The sequence below is a fragment of the Diadema setosum genome, chromosome 1 (assembly GCF_964275005.1).
Source record: "Diadema setosum chromosome 1, eeDiaSeto1, whole genome shotgun sequence".
NCBI lineage: Eukaryota > Metazoa > Echinodermata > Echinoidea > Diadematoida > Diadematidae > Diadema > Diadema setosum.
In genome coordinates this window covers 46,928,406-46,944,352 of record NC_092685.1, presented here as the reverse complement: position 1 = coordinate 46,944,352, position 15,947 = coordinate 46,928,406, and the positions used below count along the sequence as shown (strand labels likewise).

Sequence of the window (15,947 nt, the reverse complement as noted above, 5' to 3'; positions counted from 1 at the left end):
TCATCAAAAGTGGGAAATGTTTTTTGTAACACCTACTAGTATGACACGGCTTAGCTCGTTGGCTGACGCCGCGCACGCCACGGATCGCGAGCACAGCCAGCATGTGGATGCAAAATAATGCAGTGAAAATATGCAGTGATCTATTGGGCGTAAGTGGGCGCCACCGCGGTGCGTGTTGTTGCAGCAGCTAGTGGCGCTAGGCTAGCTGTGTGTGTCCGTAACGAGACTGAGGAGACGCTGATCGTCTGTGCGCTTAGGTTAGCAGCTAGCTGATCGTAATTTCTGGAACCTAACGTTAGAATGTTTGTATTTTCATCGTTTTATCGACATCGATATCGTCGTATATTTTCTGCATCAGTAATACTCATACGTACGTAGTCAAGGTAAGTGCTTCCATGTAGACTCTAACATGTTAGAACTTAACGTTTGCAAGTAAAACATCACAGTCATCAATTTAAATTTAGTCAAACTTCTAAGATCTAACACTGTTAGATACTCTAGACGAGTGTCTACTATGTCTAGTAGTTGAGACTTCTGACTATAAACGTTAGAGCAAAAAGACTAACGTAACGTTAGACCTATGGTCAGAAAGGACAGTGTAGCTGTAGTCCAGCTGATTACCTGGCTCTGACCTGGGACTGATTGGGTTATGTTAGCCGAATGGTAAGACAACCTACCTATGTATGAATATGTCAGAAAAAAATATGGTAAGGCATTAACCTTGTTACTAGAGCTTACCACATTAGTGAGCGCTGTTTTGTCAACTTGTCTGGGCAGTAACAAAAATGTTAGACCGATGGAATACTCTCTCTTCAGTAACACACGGTGGGCTTCTTATCAGACATTGGGACATGCGCGGGCTTACTACTATACTAGAATGTCCCAACGTCATATGAAGCCCACCGTGAAGAGACAGATACCATGGGCATCGATGTTCGGACCAGTGCTCTAACGTTAGAGAATCTAGTAGTAGGTGCCCTACAATAAATTTATCGCAGGGCCACATACAGACATCTAACGTTAGAGAATCAAACGTTAAGTATCTAACAAGACCAGGACATCTAACGTTAATAGATTTTGACTTTTGACTTCTATTTGTTCTAACATTTATAACTGTAGAAAAAATTGAACGTAAAGTACACTGTAGAACTTCTAACTGTTAGATCTATAAACCCTAACTTAACGAATCTCGCTAGATATGGTCCTAAATTATATTCATATTATGGTTTCTAGTCACAGCATAAAACTCTGCAGGTTACTAGTAATACTACCGTTCACAAGTGATAGTGAGTACAGACCTTCCTGAAGGAAGCAGAATTTGAAAACTGGCATCTAAACCAAAGAAGCAGTTGAGTATCATAGTACTAACGTTAGACCTTCTACTATAAAACAAGAAATTTTTGTGTGCTTTTATTCTTGATTTCTTGCAAGGAGCCAAGATTCACATATGTTGGATGCCAAAGGTTTCATTTACACAATGGGTTGAATTCCAGTGGCAATTCACAAAAGTTTTATGCTGCGAGAAAGGTTGTCGGCTGCAATTTGTGAAAGTTTCGTGCCATGAATGTTTCTGGTTCTGCGATGTATCCTACTTCCAGCATTTTTTCAAACCGAGGTATAATGATGGTGTCACAAATTTTTCTGAAATTACCAGTAGGTAGGCCTGGATTATCCTTATTAATCTGACAATTGTTTTAAAGCATTTTTTTTTTAAGTATGCTTATCCATCAGGTAGTTGTCAGTCTGTTTGTACGAATGCAAGTATGTATTGTAGAACCATCTGGATGGCAAAAGATTCTATGCTTTAAAATGTGTCATGTTTCTGATGCGAATTTTTCACATAGGATGGATCATGCAGTGCTGTAATGAAAACTTCCTGCAGATATTTAAGAAACCAATACTGGTACTGATGTTGCAGTTCAGTTGCTGTCAAGACCTGGGTCAGCTTTGATTGTGTCAGTTTCCTCAAGATTCTTTTTTTCTTTCCCTCAGGGATGTTCCAAGGAAGGAAACCAAACTAAAAATGCCCCGAGTCATCAATACATACTCGAAATCAAGACCTACGTTTAGGATGAGGGAGAATGATATATTTGATGAGCTGCACCAAATTGACACCAGGCAGGCAAATGGTATGTGTTCAATCATCTACTGTACGCGCTGATATCTTTGCGTACATCTATATTTGAAACTTGCAGTTAATCATGCATTCTCTTAAGTTGTTAGTTTTCTTGCCTCTTGATAATTGCAACAACAAAAAACTAAATAAATGAATAACACAAACGTTCAGAAGAAAGTGTGACTTCTCGAACAGTTTTTTTAACACATTGCATGATATGTATCTCCTGGAAAACAGTATTCTAAGGATTTGAGCAGGGGCCCAGCAAGTGGCATTCAGCTTCAACATGCACATATGTGTATGTGCCAACGCCAGGCTTGACTTGCCATAGTCCAGGTTAGACTTGCCATGGCCAGTGTTACTCATTTGCGAGGCAGATTTTTCTTTATATTTTTGTTAATATTTTCACAAGTTATTCTTGCAATTGAGAGCCTATTTGTGAGAATAAAACCACAGGGAAAATTTCAGCATTCTTGATATACAGTACATTGTATATCATTTAACATTTATGTGTAATATCTCTTAGGCATCTCTTGAGTTTATCTTATCTATACCATACGATGTATGTGATGCATGTAGAGATATGTTGTAGAAAAATGTATTTCTGAGCCTTGCTTGTTTTTCCCATGGTACTGATTTTCATTTACAAAGAGAGAGAGAGAGAGTGGGGGGGGGGGGGGGGGAGGGGATAGAGAACAACAAATGAGCAGGTTGGTCAAGCAGTGCATTACTTCACAAACAACAGCTATTTTTGTACCAAGCGTTTCTTCACTCAATTATTCTGCTTTTTATGCTTTGTTTTGTCAAACCAGCTCTTGACACAATCACAGAAGCTGACAGCTCAGCTGGGGCTGATGTAGGCGTTCCATCTACAAAACCATTCTCCAGGTATGGCCAAAATATTTTGAGTCATCTGGTATTCAAAGTCGTATGGAAGTCTACTCTTGTAAAACCAAGTATTTCAAGTGATATTAGACTTTATTTGAACAGTTCTATACAGATTTGATTATTTGGAAAGCACTGTATACCCGACTACGAAATTGTGCCCATGATGAAGGTGTCACGTCTGCTGCCTTATGTGCTCACATATTTGATATGGTTTATTTGAATAGGTCCAACAGAGTCAGAAGGAAGCCTGCAGTAGCCAGACCTAAATCCCTGAAGAATAAAGCACCAAGCTGGGTGAGTGCTCTGAAGTATATGAATTGAATGTGTACAAGATTTGGCATAATATACAGTATACCTTCATTTGCAAGATACTGCAGAGAAATTCAGCTAATATCAACCAGTTTCCTTGCACGGTCGGCTCTGTTCTAATAATGCTTTAGACAAATCAGTTTCTTTGAATCCAGTTCCATCTCTCCTCTTTTTTTTTTTTTTCAAGATAGTTTTAAGTTCTCATTTTGCTCTTCTGAAAGTGAAGACATGTTGTCTATTTACTTGGCAATCATTGCAGTGTTTGTTGAAATGTGAGTGAAATAATGAAACCCTGTTTTGCTTCTTTTTTTTTTTATAGGCTCCATTTCAATTTCCATTGAAAAGCCAAGGGACAGAGAAAGCCAAGTTCTCACCCATTGTCGCTTCATTGCAATCTTCAGAAATGGAAGATGATTCTGTCATCCTTATGTCAGGTAAAAACTGCAACTCCTGTTACATAAGATAATGTCTACAAAACACTGTTCAAAACAATCCTGTCTCTTGTAGACCCATATTGCTGTCTACTTTGATCATATAAGAACTGTGAATAGGTCGAGAAATATATCAATGTCCAATCATAGTTGCACTCAATAATTGTTTTTCTTAGCAGATATCTATACTGAGTAAAGATGAAAGAATTAAGTGGCACAGAAGTGCCCTGTGAAGCTTAAATATGATCCCCCGTTTTTGCCATGTTTATTTATGGATTCAGCTTTTGATGATATTGTCTTTCAGACTACTCTGAAGAGGGCTCAACTCTTTGCAGTGATGATCCAGTGATTACACAGACAGAAACTTGCAATGACTCCTGTGATGACTATTCGGATATAGAGGTTCCAAGAGACCTTCCTGGTAAAAATCTCTTCATACTACTGTACACGTAAAGTTTGATGATTTGAATTTGCACATGGTTTTTGCTTGAAAGCTCTCTTTTTTCTTTAATTTGTATCCATTCACAGGTTTGATTCATATGAACAAGTTCTGTTACTTTCATCAAATGTTGTTGATGTAAAGTTTATGTTTCATACCTTTTTACCTGGCACAATTGACTATTCAGGTAGACTACCATTCTCACATAAACTTTGTTTGTGAAGGTATTTGTCAATTAAATGTCAGACTTAACCACTGTGATGAAATATATTTAAGTGTAATTATTCTTTCTTTCTTTCATTCATCTAGTTGAAAAGGGGAATTCCAGAACCTCTTCAAACAGGATTTTGAAGTTGTCGCAGGTCTCAAATGTAAAAGCTGCTCAAAAACCCAAGGGAGAAAAAGGTGAACATCTTCATTGTTAAGCCTGGCTGCGGAATGGCTTGGAGATTTTTCATATTGGAGGATGATCCATGCCAGTACACTAGCTAGGAACACATTCAAAGTGAGAGCAGGGAGTTATCACACACTGTGTGTGATAACTTATAAGTGAGAGCAAATCTATTAATAAGAGCATTGCAAAACAGCAATGTAGCTCTCACTTTGTCTAAATGTGTCATAATAAGCTGATTGATTTACAGATTGTTGTCTGTGATTCAGTATATATGACATTCAGTGTGAAGACATTACAGCATATTACTGTCCAAACAGATTCCTGGTATCTGTGTAACTAGAAAGTAGTTAATTTTTTCAAGTTATATTTGTTGTGTTATCAAGACATGTACCCAATTTCAGAAGTCAAGAAACAGAAAGGCACTGATACTATCAGCATTTCATGAGCTCAGCACCCTCTGACTGCCATCTTGTAACATGCACAGCAAATGCAGAAGAGTGTCCTACTAAGAAAAGTAGAGGAATGGAATGACAGAAGGCAGGCTCTTATCTCAGATGTTTGTAACATGAAATGTCAGAATCTATGTCACGCCATAACATTTTCATATCAGAAGAAGATAGCATCTCTTACAAAATTGCAAAACTGGCACATAAAAAACTACAGTATATGTTCAGAAGCATGAATTAACCCAACTTTTCATTCCAAATTCACGCAATGCAGTTAAAATTCATTTTAGTCTCAGGATGGATTTGTGAAGTTGTGTAGATCTCCTGAACTTTGAAGTGGATAAATCAAGGTCAAAGTCAAGGTCAGCTTTGCAGAAACTACAGTAGAAAAATATGCCATAATTTTTAATCAGTCTTTGTACACAGATAAGGTAGGTGATAAGCAAACTAAGGCTGACATGCAAGGTTGGGATGAAGCACATGCTTGATGGCAGATTGTGTCATCAGTAGTGTTATAGGTCATATGGGGAGAGTAAACACAGGAATCTGTGAGTAGATCAGACCCACACCATGACATATTCAATCACAAGAATATGACTGGTAGAAGCACTTGTCTATTTGTTTTCTGCCTCACCGACATTAGTTTCTCTTTTTATCTCGTCTTCTGCTTCTTAATGTATTCTTTTCTTTTTTTACTTTTCAAAGGGAAAAGAACATCACGGAAACCTCCACACTCAACTCTCTTGGAGGGAAAGTTATCTGCCCTTGACTTAGACCAGTATGAAATCTCAGAAATACCAGGTAAATAGATGATGACAAGCCTTTTTATGTGATTTTTGTCTTCTATCAAGAATACAATCTGACAATGTGCCAACCGACCTTGACGAATGATTTGAGTTCAAACAACTGAGCTTTTATGCTGTAGCAGGAAAGTTGCAGATTTGAAACTGATGGCGGTATATGTTAGATGATGTCCCATGTGCAATGTTCATAAACTTAGTAGTGCTTATATTCCCTTTGATATAGACACACAGGCTATGTTTCAGGGGCTTTGATGTTGTAGTATTAAGTAACTGATTCTAACTTAGCATGTGAATCAGTCGTCAGAACTTTGATGAACTTCAACTTGTATCATCAGGCAATGGTGCTGAAATTCAAGTCAGTGGATCTTCCTCTTCAATGCTTCTGGATGACTTGCCGTGCAGTGATGACCAGAGAAAACCTGGAAATTCATCCAGACTTGTATCAGGTAATTGCTTAAACATTTAAGTTTTGTTGAGTTATATAAGCATCTTTTGAAGATACCAGCACATGTGCCATGTCTCATGTTACCATAATTCTCTTTCAAGGAATTCACTGAAAGCAACTGATGACAAATAGGTAAATGTTCAAGACAGAGCAAAACGGGCTTTTTGTTTTCTTGCTTTCTTAACATTAGTGTAGAGCAGTGTAAATATCCACAATTATTGCATATATAAGGAATAATAATTCTAGCAGTGCAATGCATACTTTTATTTGCTTGATTTTCATGTGCAAGAAGAGAGCATATTCAATGAACACTTGGGCCTAAGTCATGCCTAACAACTGACATTCTTTTATATTGCTTCTAGTGAAAAAGCCAAGGAAAGGCAAGCAGCCCGTGAACAAGTCCAAAGAACAGACTATCCCCACACGGTCTGTTTATAGCCTTTGTAGCAGTGACAGTGACACATGTTTAGAGAGCAAAGCTTCCAAGGCACCAGGTACGGAAATTTCCTTTAAACTAAGAATACCCCAAATGAAGACAATTGGTTTTAAAATGCAGTTCAGTTGTCTCTATGGCAACAACAATTACATGGACATCTACAACACCAGATATGATTTCTCATACTATGGCTGTAAATGTTTGCCAATCTATTTATCCATTATCTATCTTATTTCTGCAGACAACATGCATACTGAAATGGGGAATAATTTTCCTGGTATTGCATCGCAGTTTGCTATGCATTTTTACTTCAAGGCTACATGTACACAAACTAACTTTTGTGTAGCAGTTTTATTCCATAGAAGTATACAAGATACCATTTGAAATAGTGTTCATCAGCTGAAATTGCTAATCAAATATGAATCGAAAAATTATTCCCTATGAAACTTCTTTGCAGAAATCATATTCTTGGTAGAAAAAAAGTTGATTTTTATTATTTGTCATGATTATTATCTGTTTCCCGTAGCCACTATTATTGTATTTGCTATTGTTAGCAGAGTGATTTAATTTGATAGTATAAATACAAACTGCACATATGCATTATATGTGGGCAGAAAAAAAAAAAGTGTTATTTCCAATGTTCGGTCATGTTTTGTGTTTTATTTTACTCTGTTTCCTTTCTGGGTCAGAGCAAACACTGAGCATAATTGGTCAAAAGGCATCGATGCAACCAAGGAATTCAAGGAAATCACAGTTGCAACAGTCTGGTGTGAAAAATTTATCTGTAAAGGTATGGCTATACTACCGGTAATTTCTTTCACAATGTCCTGCAGGGGCAGATCCAGGAATTCCGTTAAGGAGAGGCGTCTTTACAAAAATTTAAGGAGGGGCACACACCCCCCCCCCCCATTTTTTTCTTTTTATTTCTTCTGTTTGAACAAAAAAAAATAAAGAGAGGGCGCGTGCCCAGTTTGCCCCTTGCTGGATCCGCCACTGTCCTGAAAACAAAATATATTAATGCATGAAATCCATTCAATGTCCCCTACATTTAAACTTTGATTACTGACTGCAGAAAGTCAATCAACATTTTGTTGTCATATCTACTTCAAGTAATGAAACCTAGTTTGCACTGTGTTTGTAACTATTTATCTACAGCAGAGCTGCCTTGAACAGCAGGTCTGTTGGCCTATGTCTCTGACTAGGATTACCCTTTTAGGTAACATGAACAGATAACAAAATTAATAACTGAAAAGGCTGTGGCTATCTGTGTGAGATTTTCCTTTGACATGAAGTAACATACATGGTCTTGGTCTTGGTCATGGATTTTGGCATTTAGTAAAAGTGCAATTTCTGTTTGTGTTTGTGTTGCTGTGACAAGAATGCCAAGAAACAAGTATCCTTCTTACTGGGACCAAAACCAGATGTGATTGATCCAACAAACCCTGCTACAGACATCCCATCTCACAACTATTTACCTCATCTCTCACCTTCAGCAAGTATTCTCAGAAAGGTAAGGATTATAGCAAAAGTTCAGTAGATGTCAGAGGTGTAAATTCCATGAGGAATCAATGAAAATCAATTTTTCATATAAACTACACATTCCATTGAATGGTTACATGTGTTAAGGGTAGTATTATTCCCCCTGCTCTCTAAAAGAGGTAATTAAAGTGATTTTCCAGTATGCTAGAAAAGTGAAAATATGTTGAATTTTCTTCATATTTTCTTTATACTTATTGTCCAGAATGACATCAGTAGTCTCCTTATCCTGCAATGACAGCACCAAAACTTTACAAGTTCATAACTTTTGAATTGATTGTCCGGTTTTCTTAGAACTTTCACTGATGAGCTCTACTAATATTGCTGCTTTTACTCAATCCACTTTTATATTTGAGGTTTGGTTTCCTTTAAATCTATTCAGAGCCAACGAGAAGACAAGCATCTTGGACAGGACGAGAAAACTTCAAGAGCAACTAGCACACCTCAAAAGCCTTCAAGACATTCTAGAAGAATGCGTGGCTGCCATATTATGGACCTTTCTGTGAGTTGCTGTCAATATCAACCATGAAGCAGAGTCCATTCATAGTCAGTTAATTAGTGTTATGTACTGAAGTGTTAATTTAACATTTCGAGCCTCTCTGATAAAGTTTTCCTGTATTTCTCTCACTGGCAATTAGCAAGGGTTTTGGTGAAAGCAGTGGCGTATCTAGGGGGGGGGGGGCAAGGGGGGCACGTGCCCCGGGCGCCACTCCTTGGGGGCGCAAAAAAACGAAGAAAAAAAAAGAGGGAGAAGAAAAAAAAGAAGAAAAAAAACGAAGAAGAAGAAGAAAACTCGCCCGGAAGGGGGGGGGGGGGGGGAAGGGAGGGAGAATGGTGGGGGGAGGGCAGAAAACCAAATCAAACAAGATAAAAACAAAACATGATGATGACGCGGACAAAATGACAATGTTTATTGTGTTTACACAAGAATTCCATGTTCTGTAAGCTGAAATACAAACATTTTCGGCTCGCTCGCCAAAATTTATATAAAAAAAGAAAGTAAAAACAAAACGTGATGATGACGCGGACAAAATGACAATGTCTATTGTGTTCACACATGTCATTTTATGTTTAGCAGGAAAAATGTTACACGGAGCAGTGACTGCAATTTCATTCGTTCTGAAGCGATCGCCAATTGGATCAAAAGAGGACGCCAACAGTTTCGAACATACGGGGGGGGGGGGGGCAATAAAAAATAAAAAAAGATAAGAACAAAACGTAATGATGACGCGGAAATATACAAATTTCGGCTCACTCGCTCGTACTAATTTAGAGTATTTTTTCAAGTACTCAGTTTGTTGGTATAAATCGTTATCTTTAAGGTCGTCACTGTATCTTGATTAGAATTGTAAGATTTAACAAGCACAAAATGACAAAAATTCCATGTTTTGTAAGCTAAAATACAAAAAATTTCGGCTGTGAGAATATTTTGTGCCATAAAATGCAGTGCAGCAATAGTCACCAGGGAATAGAGCTATAACTGTAATAATCAATTGAACATTGTTATTACAAGCCTACAACCAAAGATTCTACAGTACAGTGTAACTACTGTATGACCTATAGATGATGTGCATAATTCTGTTTTTGGCAAGTGAGGTATTCTAATGCAACATCATATCCAGTTGATAGGTTCATTGGATGCAGACAGTTTTACAGTCTTAAAGAAGTATGAAATATTATTCTAACTAATATTTGTAATTCACTGTTTTGATCCAGTTTGACATCTCAGCTGTGTCCTTGCCATCCGACAGCGATCTTGTCATTCCTCCAAGCTTTGAGAACAAGGAAAACAGTACCAAAGTACAAGTGCCAGTTCAGGGAAGTGGTATTGATATTGGTGAAACAACTGAACAGTTGTTGGATTTTGAGGTAGGTTATATTTCCTCCTGTTTTCATTGCATCATTGCTAAACTGTTCATGTTGATCATTTTCCTGGAGTGAATGTGTTGCATGACTTTAAATATCACTGAGTCAGTACAGCTGAAAAGTGTTGCATACCCATGATACATAGGAAGCATTACTTTACCAGGTTTTTAGAGCTAGTAGTACTCTACATGCTATGCATCTTCACTGAGCATTACCCTTTGCTTTCTCCAAGGTGTGCACAAAGACTTTTGGATTTAAGGTATTGTAGATTTTTACTTTGTCAAATGACTTCTTTATCATATGTACAGCTGACCATTAACTTCAAATGCTTTGTGGAAGACAGCAACATCTTGAATTAAAGTAATGTTCCTGTTGGTTGGACATGTGGTATTACAGAATTGTTTGAGAAACTCAACTTTCTAAGAGTGTCATTACACAACCTAAGTACAGTCAAACCTGCCTTAGCGGCCACCTGCCTATAACGGCCACTGAAAAATCCCCCCAAGAGAAAAGCCCTGTTAAAGACCCTGTGTATAGCGGCCACCTGTCTAACGCGGCCAGCGGCCACAAATTTTGTTTCTCGCGGTAGATTTTAACCTGTCTGTAGCGGCCAAAAACCCAATGGAGCCGTAGCCGAGCCGATAATTCAGCGTGTTTTTCTGCTTTGTAGCCGTGCGGACAACGTTCAGTGATCGCCAACGCTGCATTCATCCCTCATTAAGTCATAATAATACACTAGAGTTAAGCTTTCTTCACGACAATGCACATACTACAGTGCAACAATTTCATATACACCGGTATGGTTAAATGCATGAAACACACAGTGTGTGAATACGTACACACATACATGTTCATGTAAGGATACAACGATGATACATTTACATGTAAGCAATGCACACAAAGCTGGATTACCCGTCTATAGCGGTCACCTGTTTATAACGGCCACTTTTTCCGTTTCCCTTGGGTGGCCGCTATAGACAGGTTTGACTGTATATTAAGTATTGCTTTTCCTGATATCGGTCACATGTTCAGACCAGTCATGACCATAATGTAACATAACTGGCATGTACATTGTAATTGCATGTATATGTTGACATACATGTATATGCCAGTGAGTAAATGACATGGTGATTTTCAGGAACACTGTGCTTTCCTTCTAGCCCCTATGTCTTGAAGCATCCACACACATTGGCACACTGACAGAACAAAGCCCAGGTAAGGGTGATAACTCTGGCCTCAAGCGAGGTGAGATGACCCCTACCTCACAGGTCAAGAGGAGCAGCCCTGACGCAGAGACACCATCCAAACGACGTCAAAAGAAATCAAGAATCATTGTAAGTAAAGACACGTCACATGTTTGAGATAGCATCATCTATTCCTTCCCTTCCCTTTCCTATCCCAAGTCATATGGGTATTCAGAAATCGTGACAGCTGTTAAGGGAATTCAGTCAAAGTTCGTCTGATAAATTGGGACATACATACATACATATGCCACAGATGCCACATCACTGATACTGGTATTTAACCCAACAGAAAGGGGCCAGGGTATATGTAAGCTTGTTCAGAGAATAGATCTCATCATTTCTAAGGGCAACAGAAGACACTGCTGACTGCTTGATTTGCTTGTGCATCTTCCCAATCCATGTGGGAAATGAAGTAAATTTTGGCCATTAAAGGACAAGATGACCTTAATATACATGTGGATTGAGAGAATGCAGCAATATTAGTAGAACACATCAGTGACAGTTTGAGGAAAATCGAACAATTTGTTTAAAAGTTATGAATTTTTGAAGTTTCAGTGCCTCTATCACGGGATGAAAAGACTACTACAATTTGTGATGTCACAGACGTAGAACGATATAAGGAAAATGTCCTTTGTTTTGATGTAGTGAGTGTGTGGCCTCATACAAATCCTGCTGTCAACGATGTCCTTGTTCACTTCCTTGTATGTTAGAACCAGGATGCCAAGGTGAGCACACACGAACACAGCAGGAAGCGTCTGCAGTACAAACAAGTCCTGCCAAGAAATCCCATCCCAGAGTGTGTCATTACCATGCTGCCATTCAGTGGATACAAGCAGTCTACTGCCAGACACAGTCAGCCAATAGCAGTGGCAGCTGCCAAGACAGGTGAACCTTTGGATACTGCCATGCTGGAGAGCTACCCACAAGGCAAAGATTTGTTACATACAATTATACTCTGTGATCTGAATGACTTTATGTGCCAGCCTCATTTCATGAGAATCAACTGATTTTCAGTAAATGGATTAAAACAACAGAGAGAGTTATCTTCTTCTTACATGGGGCAGTTTTGTGTATGTGTGTGAAAGCAATGCAACACATAATCACAAAACAAAACAAAACAAAAATAAATCAGATAATCACAGAAAATATGAGCATAGATAAGATGGGCTAGGATGTTTAAATGTCAGTCAATCAATACAGCTCCCTACTGCCATCTCAACATGGCTGCTTTGGTCAAGTGACCATCTATGCATATAATATGAAATCCAAGAAATATGTTTTGGTGGATTGTGGAAGATAAATGACAGTCACTACAAACTTTGCTGTCATTGTCTCTTTCTAACTGCCAACTTGATGGATTACTTGATAGCTAGCATTTCAATCCAGTCAAATTAACCTTAAAACAGTTTGTCTGATTCAGTTCAAATTTTTAGTAATCAGTTCCTTGCAATTCACTTCTGTCTTTGCCCTTATGAATTAAGATAATGATTATTTGTGATGAGTTTTCTATATCTTTATGTGTTATGCTCACAACAGACATCTACATTGTCTTTCTGTTCTATGTTTATACATTCTATAGATGTGCTGGAGACTATTCCTGAGACAGTCTTTGTGCCTCCTTCGTCCTCTGTTGGCTGTCCAAGCTAGATTCCTGCTAACACAGTGTAAAGGGAACCACCTTGCTAATGAAGACTTAATTATATATATATTTGCTTTGTCAGCATGTGCCAGTATAATATCTATAGCGTGGCTATGATTTCTCCGAAAAGAAGAACCAAAGAAATAATTCATGGCATTTACGGTTTTATTAAGTATATAACGTCCATGAATGACCACTGTTTGTCTATGCAGTTATGATACACATGCATTCAGTGCTTATACTGCTTCCAAATCATTGGGTCCACTGTATACAGTAGGTATAGACTAGCAATGTTATCAAACATTGCAACTGGGTGCATGCAAGGGCCATCCAGGAATACGCGTGTATATCTCTTTTATGTATCACATCCATTGCATCAAATGATCTATTGTACAGAGTATCGACCCAGCAAAGTTTACATTAATGTCTTCTTTCTGTGGAGTCGGTAGGAAGTTTTGAGATAAGAATGGTGATACAATGTAATGTATGTTTATGAGTCGAATATCCCGCATGTAGCAAACAAAAAGTCCTTGCCCAGCGGTACTCTTCAAATCTCTAACCCAAGTAATGAGCAAACTCATCAGTTTCTTTTGCACTCTGCTCACTGTCAACTGAGATCCCTCTAGATGTAAATGCATCACAATGTGGACAAGGTGTGTTGGAGCCTAAGGACATGAATGATCTTATTTCATGTAACATGCATAAGGGCCTACTAGACTATTCATTTACCTTTTGTGGTACACTTTGCAATTAAAAACAAACAAACAAACCTACCCCACCCCACCTCATGCTCTCACACAAATACCCTCACAAGCGATTTCATAAAAATGAAAGTAACCTAGGCTGAGATATATTATAGTGATTCTGTTTGTCTGTCGCATGATGTCACTATACGTTATGAGCACCATTGAACAATGTGATCACAGGGTACACTGTGTTTGACTTGGTCTTCTGTTGACCTATGAGTTCACTCCTTGCAATCTGTAGCCTACTTGTCTAAAACTAAGTGTTAGGTCTCTATAATTCTCCAAACGGCAACCCTGAGACTGTGTCTCACTGTCTCTGAACAAAATGAGTAAAAGTGGGTTCAGGAGTTATTTATGTAAATACTGTTCATATGACATGTAGAGATTATCTTACGCATAGTACATATGATATACTGTAATTTCTTTAAGTTGTTATATTTGATAATAATAATAAGTTTTATTAAATATTCATGTAGTGGCAGGGTCTGTCAGATATATTTTCATTCACTGCATACAAAATATGAGATTTTGAATATGTGATATGAGGAAAATGTTTGCACTCCATATCAATACTCCACTACAATATGCAATTTGTGTTAATTTGCTCATTCAGTTGACTGGAAGAGCAACCATCAGCACATTTGACATTCCAGAGGAATATTTGTATATAAAATGAACTTATGTTGCCATATTGATAAGATTTGTGCAATCACAGGTATGCCTTATGGTGTTCAGTTATGAAAACAAACTCAAATCTTTGAGGGACTTCTTTTACATTCTCAGCAAGTACATTGTATTATGGCAAGTGAAATTCATTGCTTTCAAGTCTTTGCTTCAGTATCTACGGGTATATGTTGATTACATATGATATGAGACACAAGTTATTGTAACTCAATCCCAAAGGTTATCAAAAGTGTGATTTGGTACAATTCATGCATCATTGGAAATGAATACAGAAAGAAATCTTTATATATGAGAACATTTATATAAGGAAAGAAAGTTCATTATAGAATTTGCATTTGTATTTTTCATCAGTGATGTATTCTTATTTGCAATATTTGTGTTGGGTTTTTTTTTCTTTCAATGAAAAAAAATGATTAAAAAAAAGATGCCATTTCTAGAGGAATACAAAATAAACTAGCTGATAGTTTGTACAAAGTAATGAATGCGCGGCATTCTGCATGTAGCAATAGGACATTGAATGAAGTAAGTCTATTTTCTTTCACTTGACCATGTTTAGTTTTATTCCTTTGAATGTGGTACACATAATTGATTTCCTCTGAACGAATCCTGTAACTTGTATGACTGGAAAATTTGATGGAGGAGGTACAGGTGTACATATGATGTATATACTGTTGTACATGACCAAAGACACTGTACAAATTGATGTTATTCTCATACTGTACCTTGTATCTGTGAGAGTGACACTATGTGAATAATAAATACAACATATGGTACATGCTGCTGCTGTTGCACAAAGCAATAAATACCATGCTTCCAGAAACTTATCAAACATACAACTATGTTGCATTATATTCACTGCGGTGGTGTCATGACTAGATTCTTTCCCATTGAGAAGAAATGTACTGAGCACTACTAAAAGTTTGCAGCTGGTAGTTTGGAAACTTGTGATTCTTGATCATTTTCTTTCCATTGTTGAGCAATAATAATACATATTGTATAGATTCTGGAATGTTCATATATACAGTAAACCTCGGATAAGTCGACGTCGAGTGAGTCGAAAATCACTTAACTCGAAGCAAAATAAAAAGTCCCGATTTTCCCCTATGTATTTTCCCTAAGAAATATTTGGATAAGCCGAAGTACGAGAGTCGAATTTCGGCTGTGTCGAAGTAAAACATTCAGTCCCTTTTGTACAAAATACACGTAGTATACATCACTTGAACCGAAGAAGATTTGTCTGGCATTCTCATGACATTCAGAGAACAAAAAAATCGGCATGTCGCAGAACCCCGTCCCTGACCTGCTGCAGGTAAGCATGCACACTCACCGTACCGCTCCGCCGCACGCATGTCGAATACATGCACATGTATAGTATACACACAGCACATCGATCCATTTATCCATACACAAAGCACATCCATACTTTATCCATGTCAAGCCAGAACTCCTTGGTCAACCAATCGCTGCTTTAATATTTTAGTGACAGGCCAAGTGGGCGGAGCTTGTTTGTGCGTGCCCGGCTGCC

General features: G+C 37.9%; 1 protein-coding gene across 4 annotated transcripts; it reads left to right on the top strand.

Annotated features, from left to right (window-relative positions):
* The first annotated feature begins 266 nt into the window (after nucleotides 1–266).
* On the top strand, nucleotides 267–15,394 carry LOC140236496 (uncharacterized). Of its 4 annotated transcripts, XM_072316441.1 has the most exons (18): nucleotides 267–383; nucleotides 1,993–2,129; nucleotides 2,354–2,452; nucleotides 2,929–3,004; nucleotides 3,229–3,298; nucleotides 3,633–3,747; nucleotides 4,049–4,165; nucleotides 4,493–4,588; nucleotides 5,729–5,824; nucleotides 6,162–6,272; nucleotides 6,634–6,765; nucleotides 7,397–7,497; nucleotides 8,086–8,217; nucleotides 8,626–8,745; nucleotides 9,960–10,112; nucleotides 11,270–11,443; nucleotides 12,064–12,280; nucleotides 12,933–15,394. In XM_072316441.1, exons 6-18 carry the CDS (start codon nucleotides 3,717–3,719, stop codon nucleotides 12,998–13,000), a joined length of 1,548 nt encoding a protein of 515 aa, XP_072172542.1. In that variant the 5' UTR covers nucleotides 267–383; nucleotides 1,993–2,129; nucleotides 2,354–2,452; nucleotides 2,929–3,004; nucleotides 3,229–3,298; nucleotides 3,633–3,716; the 3' UTR covers nucleotides 13,001–15,394. The 4 variants fall into 4 exon arrangements, with proteins under 4 accessions (XP_072172542.1, XP_072172534.1, XP_072172527.1 ...); XM_072316433.1 differs by lacking the exon at nucleotides 2,354–2,452; XM_072316426.1 differs by lacking the exons at nucleotides 267–383; nucleotides 2,354–2,452 and adding an exon at nucleotides 567–663 and having other exon boundaries at nucleotides 12,064–12,238.
* The last annotated feature ends 553 nt before the right edge of the window (nucleotides 15,395–15,947 follow it).